Here is a 17,333-nt window from a genome sequence, read left to right as displayed (position 1 = left end):
TCATTTATTACCTGCGCTAAAAACATACACACATGTCGCATGGCCACCCGTGCATATGTGTGTGCCTATCAGTAAAATCTAAATAAACAAACGTTTAAAAAGGGCGGTTCTCACTTCCAGCTCTTCAGGAATCTCCTTTGGGTGACCCAAGCGTGATGATGTGGAAGAGAGAACCTGACGTTCCCCACCCTCCTCTACGGGGGGCCCTTCCTCTACGGGGGACGACCCTCCTCTATGCGGAGGGGACCCTCCCTCTAGGGGGGCTCCTTCCACTACAGGGGACCCTGCTCTGCGGGGGACCCTCCAGCCTCTCACCCAAGGGCACACTCTGGTTGCTACTTGCTTCCCTGGGTTCAAGTGCACCTGCTGTGGACCAGGGTTTAAGTCCTGACCTCCCCTCCACGCAGCCTCTGTGTGGGCCAGAACCAAACGCCACACTGTGAACGCCTCAGGACACATACCAGCAAGGAGCGTTTTTGCCCCCGAAGGCCATCTCGCTTCCTCTGGAAATGTCTCCTTTGCTACAAGGGCTCTCTTCTCACTCTTGGGCGAAGGACTCTGCCATCTCTCCAAGGCCCTGTGGCCACCAACAGGAAACCTGCTCCGAGTTTCCGTGACACTTTTCTTCACTTGTTTTGGTGACGGTTTCTTCTCCAGGAGGGATTCCAAAGCCTGCCATGAAACAGCCCATTATTGTCTTCGATTATCTCATCAAAGTCCGCTGCTGACCACAAACCCGAAAATCAGGCCCCCAGACAACGTGTCATTACACGTCCATGTCTAGTGGTCAATGGCATGTCATTTAGCTGGAAAACTGAGGACATCTACTTAATAAGAGAATTCTGCATGTCCTTTTACACATTTAGCTCACTGAAACCAACAGCACAAAGAAGAAGAACAGGACTACTTTTAAAGGCGTCCAAATCCACCATATTCTAGAAACCAACCACGGTCTTCAGAGCCTAATCCTACATGCTTTATAGATGTCTTAATTCTTGATAAAAATCTCATACACTCAAATGGTATTTTCAGTGGGCAAAGGAACTACGGGTAACATACCTTTTCATAAACCACCGCATGCCCAGGGCCATGGCCACCGGCCCACCCACCCCACGTGCCCCCATTCCTACAAGAGGCACCTCTTGCTCATCAGTGGGCAGTGAGCGCCAGCCTCCAGCGGGACTGTGCAAACTGAAGACAACCGGGCGTGGCCGGGGAGACTTACTCCAGGGACAGTAAGGCACAAGGACAGCAAGCCGTGGGAGGTGCAGCCCGTCAATGGGACAGAGTTCCTCGCATTACTGACAAGTGTAAGAAGCATCACATTAAGGTGCTCCTGCTTAAACTCCGGGAAGGGACTAGATAAGCCCTTGAACTCTTTCCAGGAGATGAAGATGGGCCCACCACGTCTGTGACGGGCAAGCGTAAAAAGCACCACATGACCTGCCACGCTGTCAGAGGGTCTGCACCCGACAACGTTCCTAGGCTGAGTCCTCCAGGCACCGGTGCCACCTGCAAACCACACACGCCGTGCCGGCGACGGTCAAGGAGGAGGGCCCGCGGGGGCCACCGAGGGCTGGTTAACTTAGCCCAGAAGTCTCCCTCCAGCGCACCTGTCCCCCGTGTACCACCAACAGGAAGGTCGCCTTTCGCCTGTGGACAGATGTGGGGGTCGGAGCTAACTCCAGCGAGGCAGAGTCACGGGGACAGCGTGCGAGGAACGTCGGTGGCGCCTCTGGGACCTTCTTCATCCGCAGCGCGCCGGTCATAAAGCCTGTGCAGCTCGCAGCACTGCAGCAGGGGCAGGACGGCACAAGACGGGAGCACCCTGCTCTTGCCAGCTCTGTCCCGACTAGTACCTGCCAGGGGACGGCCGGGCGTCTCCAGCCGTTGCACGGCCTCAAGCGCCTCTTCTTCCCAGAAGTCCACCGAGACAGCACGCACACTCCCATCCAAGCACTAACCGAAGAGTGTGTTACTGCTCTCCTTTTCTGTGCTAACAGGTCCTCTCTCGAGTGGCACGGCCAAGGGATGGAACTTTCTGGTGAATCAACGAACTGGTTAAGAGTCGATGCACGTTCTATACCCAAGCCACCCATTCTCAAACAAGTGAGGTACAATGTCACAGGCTAGACTGTAAAGCTGACAAGATGAAAACCAAGCGCGTCCTCCGTCCTCTGCAAAGCTCAAATTCACCAGGCGGCAGCTTTGTCTTGTCTTCTCCTTAAATCCCAACGGAACCAGGCCACAGTAAGCATTACCTCCCTGCTTAGAAACAAAGCACTTTTAACAAAACCTGGAGTCCGTTTCATACCTCGATCTGTCGCAGGATGTCCACAACCACATCAGGGACGGAAGGGTCAGCGTCCAGCTTGGCGGAGCAGAGCGACAGCCGGCGGATAAGGCTGCCCAGCTGCCTACAGCGCGCAGGAACTGGGTGCTCCCCACGGTCCATAAGCTGTGTCACCAACACCTGTAAGGCCCGGATGGCTCCTCGGTGGGCAGCCGCCAGCCGTGACATCACCCATGACTGGCGATGAATGGGGGGGGGCAGTTATTTCAGAATTCAGAACTTCACATTAGTCCCACCCTCCCAAGGATGTGTGGCCTGTCTTCTTTCTAGACAACTTTGTACTCGGACACTTTCTCACAGCAGGGAATTACGAAGTTCAAAGGTTTTCTCTGACAAATAGCTTTTTCCTTCCTATTATCAGTTTCTTACACCAGCAGCAACAGAGTCTGTTCCTTGGAGGGCCACACCAAATGCAGGATGCTGATAGTGCTCGTGCCCCCACCCCAGACCCGTCTCTACAAGCACCGTGCACCTGTTAGTGCAGAGAACCCACACGCACAATCCCCACGAGACACTGGAAACGCAACTTATACACAAGCAGTATCCATCATGACAGACTGCGTCATACCTTCTTCGTGTGTCTGATTTTATGTGGACTCAATTTATCCAACTCTTCCTGGATCTCTTTCACCTGTTTCGTAAAGGGGAAAAAGTGAAGACTTCAGACCCGTTCACTGATCTGTCTTGTCCAAATACAATCACTGCTTAATTCAAGTCACTTGAAATGAGACAAGGCTCTTTCTTCACTTGTGACCCAAAACACGGTCCCCAGCTTCAAGTTCAAGACAGTGAAGGGAGCACAGTGTCCCCCCCCATCCCTTGGTCCCAGCATCACGGGAACCTCCCAGGAGGGAGAAAAGGTGGGGGGTCACGCTGCAGCGTGGGCTGCACCATGCTGGGAGAGCCCTGCCAGGGTCAGATGCGTGCTCCAGAACAACCTCAGTGGCTGCAGTGTGGAGCGAGGACTGAAGCACCACCCCCACAACACGGAGCAAAGTCTAATTCAGGCATCTCTCCTTTTACAGGAAAACATTCAGCTTTTGGTTCAAGCAGTAAAGCCAGCCTGTGACGTAGGTGACGGGAAAGGAGTCAAAGGTGGATTCGTGAGAAAGGCGCTCCAGTTAAAACAGACATCTAAGAGCAATCTATCTGCAACGTAAACAACGGGAACGCCTGCTCACCAAGACCCTCAGCACGCCTCCCTCCTTCACTGTTCAACAAGACAACCGCACGATCTGCCATTACTCAGCATCTGGCCCAGCACAGACGGGAGGCAGGCGGGAAAGTGACCAGGCCCCGTCCCTCTAACACCGGGGCACCAGCTGGGGCCCGGGGGCTTCAGGGTCACCGGTCCACTCGAGTCTGGCCACAGAAATACATGCTCTACCAGCACCGTTTTCCAGGATAGGACTCACACTCTCAGATTCTCAAGAACGTATGACCCCAAAAAGCCAAAAATCACTCTTTAAGGACTTCGACCCTATATTCACATTACACAAACACACAAGAAGGCAGAGGGCAAAAACAAAAGAACCACTCGTCCACACGTTCAGGAAATTCAGGCTCAGAAACGCAACAGGAGTCGCGTGGGACACCGCACTCGTGCTGCTGAGACGGGGCAGGGGAAGCTCTCGGTAGGGCCCCCAAGGCCGGCGGCCGCTCCCCCACTCCCATACCTGCTGCTGCAGGACATAGAGCATCCGGGCGGAGCGCACGGATTGCTCCTGCCTCCGGACTTGGACTCGCCGCTCCTCATCTGGATCCAAAGCTTCTTCTGCTCTACCTGAAAACAGTGTTTCCCCAAAAGTGGATTATACATACATACAAAAACGCATGAAAACTTCAATTATTCCAAGACATAATAAAGCTGAAGATCTCTAGTTTTATAAAAACAAAACAATGGGGCTCCCACAAAAAATTCTCCACCAGCCAAGAAATGAGGAAGGAGCGGGCCTGTGTGTGACCCAGTCGGAAGAGACACAGGACCTCAGACCAAGCTCCCGCCACTTGGGAGTCCCGGAACCAGAACCCAGCGGGAGCTTCCGCCGCTGCCAAGCACCGCTGACTACTTTGAAATTCTTTCTACTGAGCCCAAACCTGTAACGCTATTTTTTTCAGAAACCCTTTATTGGCCTATTTTATGTTCGGCAAGATTTCTTTGATACTTTCTTATCTTGAATCCAAAAGAGAAATCCTTTCTTAACACGTTCAGACTGCTCGAAATGTCCAAAGCCTTGACGTCTTTGTCAGGGAGCGCACCCTTGTACCCACGGGTGCCCCAGGTTTTCAAACCACATGCTCAAAGAAACGGTTTCTGGGGGACTCTGACGGCTGTGCAAGCATCCGCTCTGGAGCCAGTGGTTTTCCAGTACGTTTATCCAAAACAAGCTCTTATGCAAAATCCCAGGATACAAGTCAGAAAAAGCCGTGTTTTATTAGTGCAAGTGTATCTTATAAACTCAAATATTTAACATTTACTCATTAGGAAGCCAAATGATGAAAAATTTTTGTTTTGAGAAAAGCAAAACTTTGAAATCGGGAGTTCTGGGTACAGACACCTGCTCATGGGGCCAACCAGCCAGACTTCTGTCTCGTGTGGGCCGCGCAGCACGGAGAAATGCAGGTGCCACGTGCGTGTGTGAATGTCATGGACACTGCTCCGATGGGGCTCCAAACCACCACCCGGCAGGCGGTTCTGAGACAAGGGGTCTACAGAGCCGCACCCGGGAAGCACCCTGGGCACATCAGGGCCCCCGGAAGTGTGGTCCGCAGAGGGGGCCGTGGCAAACTGTGCCCAGGCCACGACGAGTAAGCGCAGAAATTTAAACTATGCACGTACAGGTTTTTATAGCTATTTGCCATCGTGGTGACACTTCTGCTATAGTTCAGAAGGTATGATTTGTGACAACTTGAAATTTTAAACTAACAAATAAATGAGGGGCGGGGCGGCTGAGTGGATTGGTGGGCTAAGTGTCCAATTCCTAATTTTGGCTCAGGTCATGATCTCAGGGTCATGGGATCGAGTCCCGCGCTCAGCAGGGAGTCTGTTTGAGATTCTCTCTCCCTCCGACCCTTCTCCCCTGTCATGTGTGCGCATGTGCTCTCTTTACACCTAAAAAAGTAGAATAAAATAAACGAGAAATCACTCAAGCCAGTCCTTCCCCAGAGTTTGAGAAGCTCTCTATAAAGGTCCCCGGGTCAGGCCACGTCATCAGAGCAGGTCTCTGTCACCTGACAGCACGGCTTCCACCATGGGGTGCCACGGGGTGACCCCAGCAGCCCACACCGACACTCCTGTCACCACCCGCGATATCGCACAACACACTCGTCAGGAAGATCACGGGAGAAAGGTCTTCCTGACACAGCCACGTTCTGTTGCAGACTCTCTGCAACAGTCACCTTTCCCTCTTCAGCCAGCTGCTCAGAAGCTCAGGAACAAGTCCTGTTTCTCTCGTGCCGCCATACCCTCACTTGGCGATTTCTGTTCTGCTGCTCGGTCACGTTTATCTCGGGAAGGCAGCTTAAGCTCCTCGTGGCATGTGCACCTGTCTGCAGAGGATCCCTACAGACCCCGGGGGGGACCCTAGCAGTGGTCCCCAGGGATGCCGAACCCCCACTCCTCGCAGCTGGGAAGCTGGGCTCCTGTCTCCGACCTGCTGGTCTAACCCAAACTCGCCACAAGGAGTCCGTTCCCTACTCCGCAGGGAAATGCGGGGCAGAGAGAGCACTGAACAACCGTGGGAAACGGTATGGGATGACCGCACACCCTCCCTTGAGGCTGGTGGTCGGACGCCCCCCTCACACACACCCCCAGCTCCTGTTACAGCTGCAAGCCCATCTAAACCTGCTCCGTTACGACCAGCTTTATCTAAACAAGCACATATGATGCTCTTTTTTGAGCAAGTTACAAATAATTTTGCCAAATGGCAAAACGCAACAGGATAATCTGCATTCGGGAGCCGCGGGAGCCGCGGCATAGGGCGGTGTCAGCTGCCTCTGCCCGACAGAGGGGCCAGGGCAGGGCTCGCGCCCCGGGAAGACAGACTCTGGCCAAACCCCCGCCCCACCTGCCTCGTGGGTTCTGCTCACTGCGGGGGGTGGAGTGGGATGGGGGCCGGGGGTCCTGGACGAACGTGTTGGACTAACCCGCTCCCCTGCGGGAGTCTAGGTGCTCTCACCTTTCTCAGAGACTGCTTCCATTTTGTGGACACAAGTGTTCAATGCCCTGTGGAGCCGCTGCACTTCCAGCAGGCTCTGGTGGCCGCTGGTCCTGGGAGGGGGCTCCGGCCCCGGGGCGCACGTGGGCGGTGAGTGGGGCGCGGCCGGAGGGGACGGTGCTGGACAAGCTGTGTACAGGCACACCTTGGCACCTGAGCAGGACGTTCCCACCGTGGACGGCTGGTGGGCACAGTGACACGTGTCCCGGCTCCTCGGTTCCTTCCTCTGTGCCCTGTGCTCGGGGATCTTATGCTCATGGGGCCCCCACCTCTGACAGAGCTGGGGCTCACTTCTGAGGCGGTGCTGCTTGACGTGTTCCTCCAACTGTCTGCGCTTCATGTCTCTCCTGGCCAGGTGCACGGCGTAGCTGAGCCTCTCTTCCGAGATGATGGAAAATGAAGCAGAGCCGCTCCCATCGGGACCATCCCTCAAACCCAGATCCTGACGGTGGTACGACTCGCTGTACGACTGCCTCAGCTTCTCAATTCTGATTGCATGCGGGCAAGAATAGCGGGCTGCCAAGTTGCTGGAATGGGCAGGAACGCTCCTATTAAACTGCAGCTGGTTCTTTAAACAAAAACAAAAGCAAGAGCACATGAGAGAGAGCACATCCATCTGAGGCCAAGTTTCCAAACTCCCACCACACAATCGTTAGCGCTAAGTGGTATTCTTCTGCACGGACGGAAGCAGCCACTCTCGTACACCCCCGACCTCATCACACGCCCATGGCTCCCGCCCACATCACCAGGCCACGGTGCCACCCTCCCCTTCACAGAGCCCCTCATGTCCCCCGTTACCCACTCTACATGGCCTCAAAAGGTCAGGTTCCGGCAGAGACAACGCAGTCCGTCATGAGCTCTGCGGACTCGGCTCCTGGACACCCCACGCACGGGAGCCGCGCTGGACGAGGCCGTGCACCCGTCAGCTGCAGCACGTCCTTGACCCTTCACCTGAGAGCATCCCGCTCCCCAAGGTCTACGTACACCTTCCCACGCACGCCTCAGGTTTTGTCCGTTTGAACCATAACAGATATAAGTTTCGTTCCGCTTTCCTCTGTAGGAACAAAGGCATGTTTCCAGAGGCTAACATTTCCATTGCTCCTCACAGTGGCATTCCCCAAAATCCCACAAATGGCCTTCTCATGCCTAAACTAGCTATAACCTTGCTAGGCATTTAGATGGTTCCAGTTTTTCCACTAACAGAAATATTGCTTCAAATAATATCTCCACACATTTAGCTTTCTTCTCATTTTAAAGAATTTCGTTAGGATGGAGTACCCGTTCTGGGATTACTAAGTCAAGGGGAACAAACAAGTTTACAACTGTGGGCCCCATGGCAGGTCAACAGCCCAAGTCCGCGCCTCCACCACGAGCCCTTTGCCCCAGGGACGGCCGCCCGGGCCTCATAAAGGGGATCGTGTGTCACGTGACTAAGGGTCCGTTTAAAATGAGCCCGCTGTGGTAAAACTTCAGGAAAGTATTTCCGAAACAACTTAAAAACCTCACTGGAAGTCACGAGAGAAAAAAACAGAGGGTTGCCATCTGAAGGGTGCAGACTAACAGACAGCCCATGAGGTGTACAATTTTATGTGGAGAAAGTTTAACGTCCAAAAGTAAAAATAACCAAAATACCTGAGCGGGTGGATGCGAGCGCTAGAAAGAACACATAGAGGCCAATCCCTCTTGAGCCCGGCTAGAGAAAGGCTTTCTAAGTAGGACTCAAATCCATTTGCGATAAAAGAAGAGAGTGATACATTTTGCTACATTAATATACCAATTTTATTTTTTTAAAAGATTTATCTAGAGTGAGCGAGCACACGCAGGAGGGGCAGAGAGCAAGGGAGAAGCAGACTCTCCACTGAGCTCGGAGACCAACGTGGGGCTCCATCTCACGACCCCGAGACCACGACCTGAGCTGAAATCAAGAGTCAGATGTTCAACTGACGGAGCCACCCAGGCGCCCCTAAAATACAAATTTGAAAAACAACAGGCCTGGGGCGCCTGGGTGGCTCAGTTGTTAAGCGTCTGCCTTTGGCTCAGGTCACGATCCCAGGGTCCTGCGATCGAGTCCGGCATCAGGCTCCCTGCTCAGCGGGAAGCCTGCTTCTCCCTCTCTGTCTGCCTACTGCTCGCCCTGCTTGTGTTCTCTCTCTCTCAAATAAATAAATAAAATCTTAAAAAAAAAAAAAAGGCCTGTGAGGATTAAAAACACCATAAACAAAGTCAAAGAACTGAAAAACTGAAGAAAAATATTTGTAAATACAAAGGGCTCTCTAAAGAAATGTTAAAATTGAGGTGAAAAGAGACGAAAACTCAGTAGAAAATGGGTGTGTGCAGGCAGGACAGGAGAGGTGAGGGAGAGGAGACACTCTCAAACACCGTCTCGTGCAGGTGCGCTGGCAACCACGCTGGCGTTTCACACGCAGCAGGGACAAGGAGAATAAAATCTATAAAGACAAAGGAAAGCCCTAAAAATGATCACTAACAGAAACCAATGCACCAAACTGCTCCGATATAAATAAGTCAGTCACCACTTACCAACCATCAGAATAAAAAACTGATCCAGGCAAAAATTGTCGATGAATGCTAAACTAGTTCGTCGGTTTGGGGAGCGAAAGGGCGCTCGCATGGTCCCGAGGACCGACACGTGCAACTGCAAAGAGAAGTGTGAAAGCAAGTCTACGGGGGGGGCTGGGCAGACACACCCTCACTGCCGCCAGGTCAGCACGAGGTCCACAGCGGGCGCCTCCCAACGGGACACGCGGGAAGGGCTCAGCATCAGGGGGCAGTTTTCCCTCCACAAGGACGTAACAGGAATGTCATTCTGAGAAATTTCAGACAAAGCCAAACTGATACAAAATCATCAAATAACTGGCCTGTATTTTTCAAGAATGCCAATGTCATGAAATACGAAGACAGTCTCACAGAGTGTTCAGCTCAAAGGGACGAGACAGACACGGCGACTCACGGCGCTCAGGGACCTGGGATTCCTTCACCACAAAGGACACTATCGGGATAGCTCATGAAGTCTCAGTAAGGCCTGCACGTGACACGGTAGCCTGACCTGAATGTGAACGTCCAGATCCTGATCCTGTTGTCATGTAAGAGAAGTGCTGATTTTAGGACATACACACCGAGTACTGAGCGGTAAAAAAGCATCATGTCTTCAAGTTATACCTCACCAGTTTAGAAAATGCGTGTGCAACGAGGTGTGTGTGTGCACATGGGTGCGCATGTACGTGAGAGTTGCGTGTGCACATGTGTACGTGTGCATGGGTGCATGTGCGTGTGTGCACACGGGGTGCATTTGTACGTGAGTGTGCCCGTGCACGTGGGTGTGTGTACGTGTGCGTGCGTATGCACATGGGTGCATATGAGTGTGAGTGCTCGTGTGTGCGTGTGAGTGTGCACATGTGTGTGAGCATGTGCGTGAGTGTACACGTGTATGTGAGCATGCACGTGTGTGAATGGGTGCATGTGTGCACGTGTACATGGGTGTGCGTGCGTGTGCACGTGGGTGCATGTGAGTGTGCATGTGTATGTGAGCATGCACGTGTGTGCATGGGTGCATGCGCATGTCGCACACGGGTGCATGTGAGCATGCACATGTGCCCATGGGTGCATGTGTGCGTGTGCATGGGTGCGTGCACAGGTGTGTGCACGTGAGTGCATGGGTGCACATGGGTGCATGTGTACGTGTGAGCATGCCTGCGTGTGCATGGGTGCGTGTATGTGAGCGCATAAGTGCATGTGTACATGTGAGCATGCATGTGTGTGCATGGGTGCGTGTATACATGAGTGTACTGTGCACATGGGTGCATGTGTACGTGTACATGTGAGTGCACATGGGTGCGTGTGTACGTATGAGCATGCATGCATTTGCATGGGTGCGTGTATGTGAGCACCTGGGTGCACATGGGTGCATGTGTGTGAATGCACGTGTGCACATGGGTGCGTATATGTGAGTGCACGTATGTGCAAAGAGGGACAGAGAGAAAGAGACACGGGAGAGGGAGGGGAGATGTAGTAAGAGCGTTAACACGTGGGGAGTCTGGGAGAAGCACACCCAGGAATTCTGTGTACTACTGTTGTAACTTTTCTGTCAGTTTGAAACTATGTCAAAAAATTTTTATAAATTTTCTTGGTAAACAACAATGAGATATTACTGCACACCCAGCAGAAGGGACCCAATTAAAAAAAAAACCACTCCAGGCTGGCGAAGCAACTGGGGGTGCTTGATAGTTGGTATGCACAGAAGATGGCACAGCCCCAGGGAGGTCTGCTGGTTTGTTAAAAGACTAAACATACACCATCCCCTGTCCCCAGCGACCTCGCTCCCTGGTATTTACCCAAGACGTGAAAACAGGTTTACAAACAGAGGTGTACCAGGAAGCTCCCAGCAACTTCATGTGCAGGAACCCACACCAGCAGCCAGAGAACTACCAGGGACACTGCTGACTGTTCCAGAGTGGCCGCGCCGGCTGAGGAGCCCATGCATCATGCCCAAAGAGGCCCGACACACGAGATCACGTGGCATAGGAATCCATTTACAGGAAGTCCTGTAACAGGCAGAATCCATCTACAGTGGAAAAAATTACAATGACGGTGGCCTTGGGAGGGCAGGAAGGAGCATAGGAGAATTCTCTGGAGCAACGGAAAAGACCTCCATCCTGATAGAGGTACGTGCAACACCTGTGTATACATTTGTCCAAACTCAGCAAATGTGACAACATGCATACGTTTTGATGTATTCATTTCAGATGTAAAATATGCATCAGAAGAAAGAACTGAAATTCTAAGAACGAGCTCCAAGAATGAATTCTAGCGTGTGATGCGCATGCTGAGGCAGGCAGGGTGCCCGTGTCTGCACCTGACTTCCTTATTTATCAGAGTAAGATGGGCTGATGGATGGATTCTGGAGGGTGGACTGAAGGTCAGACAGGCAATGAAACAAATACCACAAAATCGTAATGCAATTTGGGTGTTCGCTGTAGAACCCAATGTTGTTGCGTGAAGATTTTCATACATTCAGTATTGGGGGGAAACACATTTTGGGGACAACTGGATGAAGCTGAGGGAAAACTGGATATTACATAATATTAGGGAATGATTTTTCGTCCATTTTGTTAGGTGTGATAACGGTTAAGTATTGAGAGTTTACTGTTAAAACTATTCTAAAATACTGAGTATTCTAAAATATCTAGAAGGGAAGCGTCATGACGTCTGCAGCTGCCTTTGAAGTGGTTCGGCAAACATCCGAGAGAAAAACAGGACAAACCGCTAACAACTGTTGAATCTCAAAGGTGGTTTAAAGGGTATTTACTGTCCTTTTCCTCCAACTTCTGTTCAAAATGTTTCCTGATAAAAATCTGAAGAGAGAAAGGGAAGAGAACTACCTGGGCCTGAAGTGTCCTGGGGTCACTCCTCCCATGTAACTGGACGCAAGGTGCTAGATGAGCACAGGCGGAGGCTGGCCTGCCTGGGCCCATCCCGTCAGAGCGTGCGGGACGCTGCAGAGAGCCTCGCCGCCGGCCAGCACTGCTCTCCCACAGTCATTGCCTAAAATGAGAGAAAGCCACTTCAGACCAACCGTATTCAAACACAGGAAGAATAAGTCAAACAGCACCATGCTCATGCAACATTCTAGAGAAGTCCATAGCAGCCTCACGCGTAACAGCAAGGGCTTCAGGACAGGTACAAAAGCATCTTCCCTTTTGAAACCCTACTTTCTGAGAGAATACGGGGCGCACTATTCTAATGACTAGCTGTTGAGCCATTCCAAATCTCAGATCTCAAGGGTCACCAGGAAGACAGGAGCTCCACTACAGTAGGCGAGCAACTTTCCAGCAGGGTAGCTTTATGGACACAGTCTACGTTCACAAACCCCAACCACTAGTTAGAAAGCGGCCTGCTCTACTCTCCCGGGTAGCTGAGGTCAGAACTCTGCAGGACTCTAAGGAAGCCTGTGGGAGGATCAGGATGCCCAGACTTAGGGCAGATCTTCCGCTGGAGGGCCCCCGCCCACAGTGGGCTAAGACAGGAAGGTGTTCTGGGAGCTGATGTGGGCTATGCCCCCCCCAACACTTCGGTACCCCTGCACTCAGCACGAGCTCGTCACGATCTCGCCTCACGTTGTTATTTACCTATGTCACGGGGTAAGTCTCATCTTCCCGGCTAGACAAGGCTCCTGGAGGGTAAGGACCTGTCTTGCTCTTCTCTGATATTTCCCACAACACTGTGCTTGGAGCATGGCAGACACTTTAACTCAACACTTGTTGAATTAAGCTGATTTTCCATAAACTGACTAGTTTTCAATGTACTGGGGTATTTGTTCTGTCAAAGAATCCTATAGTAAATCAATGGGGAAATCCAGGTCTTAAGAAAAAATCCCTAATTTCAGCTTTTGCATAAACCCAAGGTTTGCAGACAGGATTTGCTTCAAGACAGACGCCTCGGCAGGAACATCAGGGCAGCTGTTCACGATCCCCTACTCCTAGGGCTGTCGAGACGCGAGGGGCAGGTGAGCGAGGCGGCCCCGCTGTTGCCTGACAGCCGCCACAGTCCGGGGGCTGCAGCCGCAGGGTCAGGCGGCCCGCAGAGTGGGGCCGCGCATGCATGAGTCTGTCGAGGCCGGCACTTTCCCACTCTCCACGAGGAAACACTAGGTGACCCCTCGAGTGACGCCACACACACACACACACACACGCACACACGCGCACACACGCGCGCACACACACGCACGCACACACGCACACACACACACACAGTCCAGGGACACCCACCCCCACACTGTCCCCCTGTACAAATGCCTGTGACACCCCTCTTTGCAACCTGTCCCCACCCCACTGCTCCAGGAAACCTCCCAGTTTGTCACCCAACATCCCCCAGGACGTCACTATGAAGCCTCTCTCCCAGACCCTGAGACACCCCTACACCCTGTGTCTTGGTCCATAACCCAGGCCACACCTCCCCCCAACCTGTCCCCTCCCACAGAGCCCAGGACCCCCCCCCACTTGCTCCCTAACATACTACTGGAAGGCCCCCCTCAACCTGTCCTCCCCCACACGGTGCTCTCCCAGAGGGCTCCGCCTCCCCCTAGCCCCAGACGCTCCTCCCGCTTGCCCCCCGCCACTCTGCTGCCGGTGATCCCTGAAACGGCCCACGCCTGTTTCCGGCCTTGAAACCGGGGGCGCCCCCAGGGCGGTTCTGGTCCCTGACACGGCGCACACGCTCTCCTGGTCGGCCTCTCCCCCACCAGGCCTCGGGCAGCTCCGCGACCTGGTCCCGCAGCCGTGGGTGCAAGGCACCCCCGCCGCCTGGCTCTCCCCAGTCGGCTCCAGACTCCGGCCTCCTGCCTCCTCCCCCGAAGCTCCCTCCAGGGACTGTCTCCTCAATGCCGGGAGGCCCGAGGCAGCGGCAGCCGTTTCTTCTCCCGTACACCCGGTCACCCACACCGCGGCAGGCGCGCGCCCCGCCGTGGGAACCCCTACAGCCGCGAGCACCCCCAGAGACACAGGCACCCGCACGGCCTCAGTGGCCGGTCCACTGGGTCTCCTTCTCCACGGGCCTGAGACACCGTCGGAGCCACTTGCCCCGTCAGGGGGTCCTGCAGCCCCGGCAGCAGTGGGCACCTCCGTCACTGGTCTCTGTCCCCACACACCTGAAGCATCCCCAGAGCCGGCATCGGCCACCATCGGCCCAGAGGCCCCCACAGCCACGGGAAGGCCAGCAGCCGTGGGCATCTCAGCAGTCCGTCTCCCTCCCAACAAGCCTGAGGGGCCCCTGGGGCCCAGCCTATCCCCCGTAGGCGCAGGCATCCGGGCAGTGCTAGGCACCCCCAACCTTGTGGGAGCCCGGGCGTCTGCTGGTCCTCGAGCTGTCTCCCTCTCCCCCCACAGGCCTGCAACGCCTCCAGGCACAGACTCTTCCGGGACAGACCTAAGTGTCCTGGGGGCCACGGGCACCCCGCCAGCAGTGGACATCCCTGCCGTCTGCCTCCTTCCCGGCAAGCCTGAGAAACCCCCGGAGCCGGCCTCCAACCCCAGAAGACCGGGCACCCTGGCAGCCGTGGGCACCTCAGGAGCCCCAGACGCCCTGGCACTCGGTCTCCTTCCCCAAGATCTCGGGACACCCCCGGGGTCCGTCTCCTCCCCCACAAGCCCAGGCGCTTCAGGAACCCCGACAGCCTGTCTCCTTCCCCATGATCCGGGGAAAGCTGCAGAGCCAGTGTCCTCATGCACAGACCACAGCTCCTCGGGGGCCGCGGGGACCCCTGCAGCCACGGGTACCGCGGCGCTTCGCATGCTTTCCCACAGGTTCAAGACATCGCTGGAGCTGCCTTCCTGACACACAGGGCCAGACACCCACACCGCGGCAGGCGCCCTGGCAGGCGCCCTTCCAGGCCCAGGCGTACTCAGGGCTGGGGGGGCCCCTGCCGGGGCACAACTGTGCTTGGGCAAAACCGCGGCCTCGGGCACCCTCTCTGGGTCAGGCCACGCCACAGCCCGTCTCCTTCTGCACACACAGGACCCATCGCCACAGCCGGCCCCCTGACCCGCAGGCCCGGGCACCCCTAAAGCTGTAGGCGCCAGGGCCTCCTGCTCCCCCAGAGCCGGCCTCCCCTCCCACAGGCTCATGACGTGCCCGCAGCCTGTGCCCTCCCCAACAGGCCCTGCCACCCCGTCGGCCAGAGGCACCCCCCGAGCCTGCTGCCTCTCCCACTGGCCGGGGAGACCTCCATAGCTCACCTGTTCTCCTGGGGCTCCTGGTGGTACCACCACAGCCTGGGACACCCCCACAGGCTGCTCGGTCCCCCACAGACCCGGGAGGTTCCCACAGTCTGTCTCCTTCCCCAGAGCCAGAGGTACTCCCATTCCCAGCCCTATACCCCACAGGCCTGGAGCAGCCCCAGAGCCTACCTCCTGCTCATCACGGCCACCTACCTCTGCGGTCTGTGTGGCTGCCCATGACCCCGCGTCACCTACAGACCCAGTCTCTACCCACACGCCCTGTCCCCTTTCCCTGAATCCTGTGTCAGCCCAACACCTGGTTTCCTCTTCAACAGCACAAGGCACCCCCACAGGCTGTCCAGCACCCCACATGCCAGGAACACCGCCAGAGTCCACCCCCTCCACAGCCCGCCTCCTCCGCCACATGCCCAGGGCACCCACGGAGGTCGCTTCCTCCTCCATGCCTCTGGGTGCCCCCACAGCATCAGGCATCCTCGCAGCGTGTCCCCTTCCCCACAGGCCCGGGGTGTCCCCACAGACCGCCTCTCGGACCAGCGCCCCCGGCACCTGCACTGGCTGGCCCCTGTCCCACACACCCTGAGCGGCCCCACAGCCCATCTCTCTCTGCACAGCCTCGGGCCACCCCATGGCTCCAGGCACCCCCAAAGCCTGTCCTCGCCCCAGCAGGTATGGGATAATCCCTGAACTCGTCCCCAGGGCCGCAGGCACACCCCCAGAAAGCAGGCCCACGGCCTGTCCCTGCCCACACAAGGCCGAGGCCATCCCACAAGCTGCCGCGAGCCCCATGGCTGCAGATCCTCCTGGGGCCCCGGGGGCTGCCCTGGCCTGTCCTTTCACCCAAGGTCCTGTGAGGCCAGCCCGGCTCGTCTCTACCCAGGAAGCCCGGCCGGGGACACCCCTCTCAACCGGGCCCTCCCCTGCAGGCACCGGGTGGAGCTCCACCCTGCTTCCTTCCCCACAGCCCGAGGCTGCCCTCATAGCCTGCACCTTCAGCCACAGTTCCAGAATGCTCTCGTGCCCCGTGGAGCCCGGGCGGCCTTTCCGCTCACAGCCCCGGGAAGTCGGAGAAAGCGCCCCGTCCTCCTCCCCCCCGGTGCCGGTCACCCACACCGACCCGACGGGCCCCACCACCTGGGGCTGCCCCACAGCCCCGTCCACCCACACGGCCCCAGGGTCCCCCGCCGCCTCCACCGGGCCTGCAGCGCCAGGGGTCCCCGAAGCCCCCGGCTCGCTCGCGCCTGCGGCCCCGGCCTCGGCCCTTCTCCCCCGCGGCCGCCGACGGTCCCGCAGCCGGTTTGCGCCCACGCAGCGCGTCTCCCAGGCCGCGGTGGGCGGCCGGCGCCCGGCTCCCCGACCTCGGGGCGTCCCCGCGGCGCAGCTCTTCCCCCACGGCCGCCCGCGCCCGCGCCCCGGCCGGCTGGGCCCCACGCAGCGGCCGGCCGCCCCGCTCATGGCTGCAGGGCCGCGCGCGCCTTCCCCGCCCGCCGCCGAGGCTGCCGCACACACGCACGCACGCACTCCGCGCTCCGGCCGCCGCGGCCCGACCCCCGCCCGGCCCCCCGCCCCGGACCCCCCGGGCGCCCCCCGGCCGCCGCAGGCGCGCGAGTGCCGGGGGCGGCCCCGGCTCAGGGTCTCCGGGGCCCCGGGCCCACGGCTCCTGGCGCGGCTTCCCAGAATCCCCCCAGCCCCGGCCCGAGCCCACCTGGCCTGGGGCGCGGCGCGGCTACCGGGAAGCGGGAGGGGGACCGGCTAGGCCGCGCTTCCGGCCGCTCGCCCGGTCGCCATAGCAACGGGCGCGGGGCGGCCCGGGAGCCGTTGGGGCTCCCGAGCCGCCTGGGGGTCCCGGGGCTGCGCGGCGGCGGGCTCGGCAGCCAGCGCACACGGGGCCGGGGCCGTCAGGGCAGAAGCTCGACCGTGCGCGCGGCGCCGGCGGGCCGCGCAGGGAGAAGCGAGCGCAGGAAGGCGGCGCGCACGCGTTGGGGCCGCCCGAGGCTCCCGTAGCGCCGCGGGGTC

General features: G+C 57.0%; 2 protein-coding genes across 7 annotated transcripts in view; one reads left to right on the top strand and one right to left on the bottom strand.

Annotated features, from left to right (window-relative positions):
- Window positions 1–17,289, bottom strand: part of KIAA0753 (KIAA0753 ortholog) — a 47,210-nt gene extending 29,921 nt beyond the window's left edge. For 2 of the 6 annotated variants that reach the window (XM_027625345.2, XM_027625348.2), the window contains exons 1-7: window positions 12,714–13,499; window positions 11,967–12,129; window positions 6,532–7,138; window positions 4,030–4,136; window positions 2,922–2,984; window positions 2,315–2,530; window positions 462–672 (exon numbers count right to left, since the gene is read on the bottom strand). In XM_027625345.2, coding sequence (XP_027481146.1) covers window positions 462–672; window positions 2,315–2,530; window positions 2,922–2,984; window positions 4,030–4,136; window positions 6,532–7,138; window positions 11,967–12,059 — 1,297 coding nt within the window. In that variant the 5' untranslated portion in view covers window positions 12,060–12,129; window positions 12,714–13,499. Of the gene's footprint in view, window positions 1–461; window positions 673–2,314; window positions 2,531–2,921; window positions 2,985–4,029; window positions 4,137–6,531; window positions 7,139–11,966; window positions 12,130–12,713; window positions 13,500–17,022 lie in introns of those variants that run through there. The other 4 variants (XM_027625343.2, XM_027625344.2, XM_027625347.2 and 1 more) reach the window with 4 other exon arrangements.
- On the top strand, window positions 12,198–17,321 carry LOC118356378 (basic proline-rich protein-like). The gene is made up of 10 exons (XM_035724670.1): window positions 12,198–12,264; window positions 13,068–13,152; window positions 13,770–14,674; window positions 14,730–14,854; window positions 15,239–15,340; window positions 15,426–15,519; window positions 15,838–15,986; window positions 16,072–16,167; window positions 16,282–16,950; window positions 16,995–17,321. Exons 1-10 carry the CDS (start codon window positions 12,198–12,200, stop codon window positions 17,319–17,321), a joined length of 2,619 nt encoding a protein of 872 aa, XP_035580563.1.
- The last annotated feature ends 12 nt before the right edge of the window (window positions 17,322–17,333 follow it).

This window comes from Zalophus californianus, chromosome 16 (genome assembly GCF_009762305.2).
Source record: "Zalophus californianus isolate mZalCal1 chromosome 16, mZalCal1.pri.v2, whole genome shotgun sequence".
NCBI lineage: Eukaryota > Metazoa > Chordata > Mammalia > Carnivora > Otariidae > Zalophus > Zalophus californianus.
Note: the sequence above shows the minus strand (reverse complement) of the source record. Positions and strands in the feature narration are given on the sequence as shown.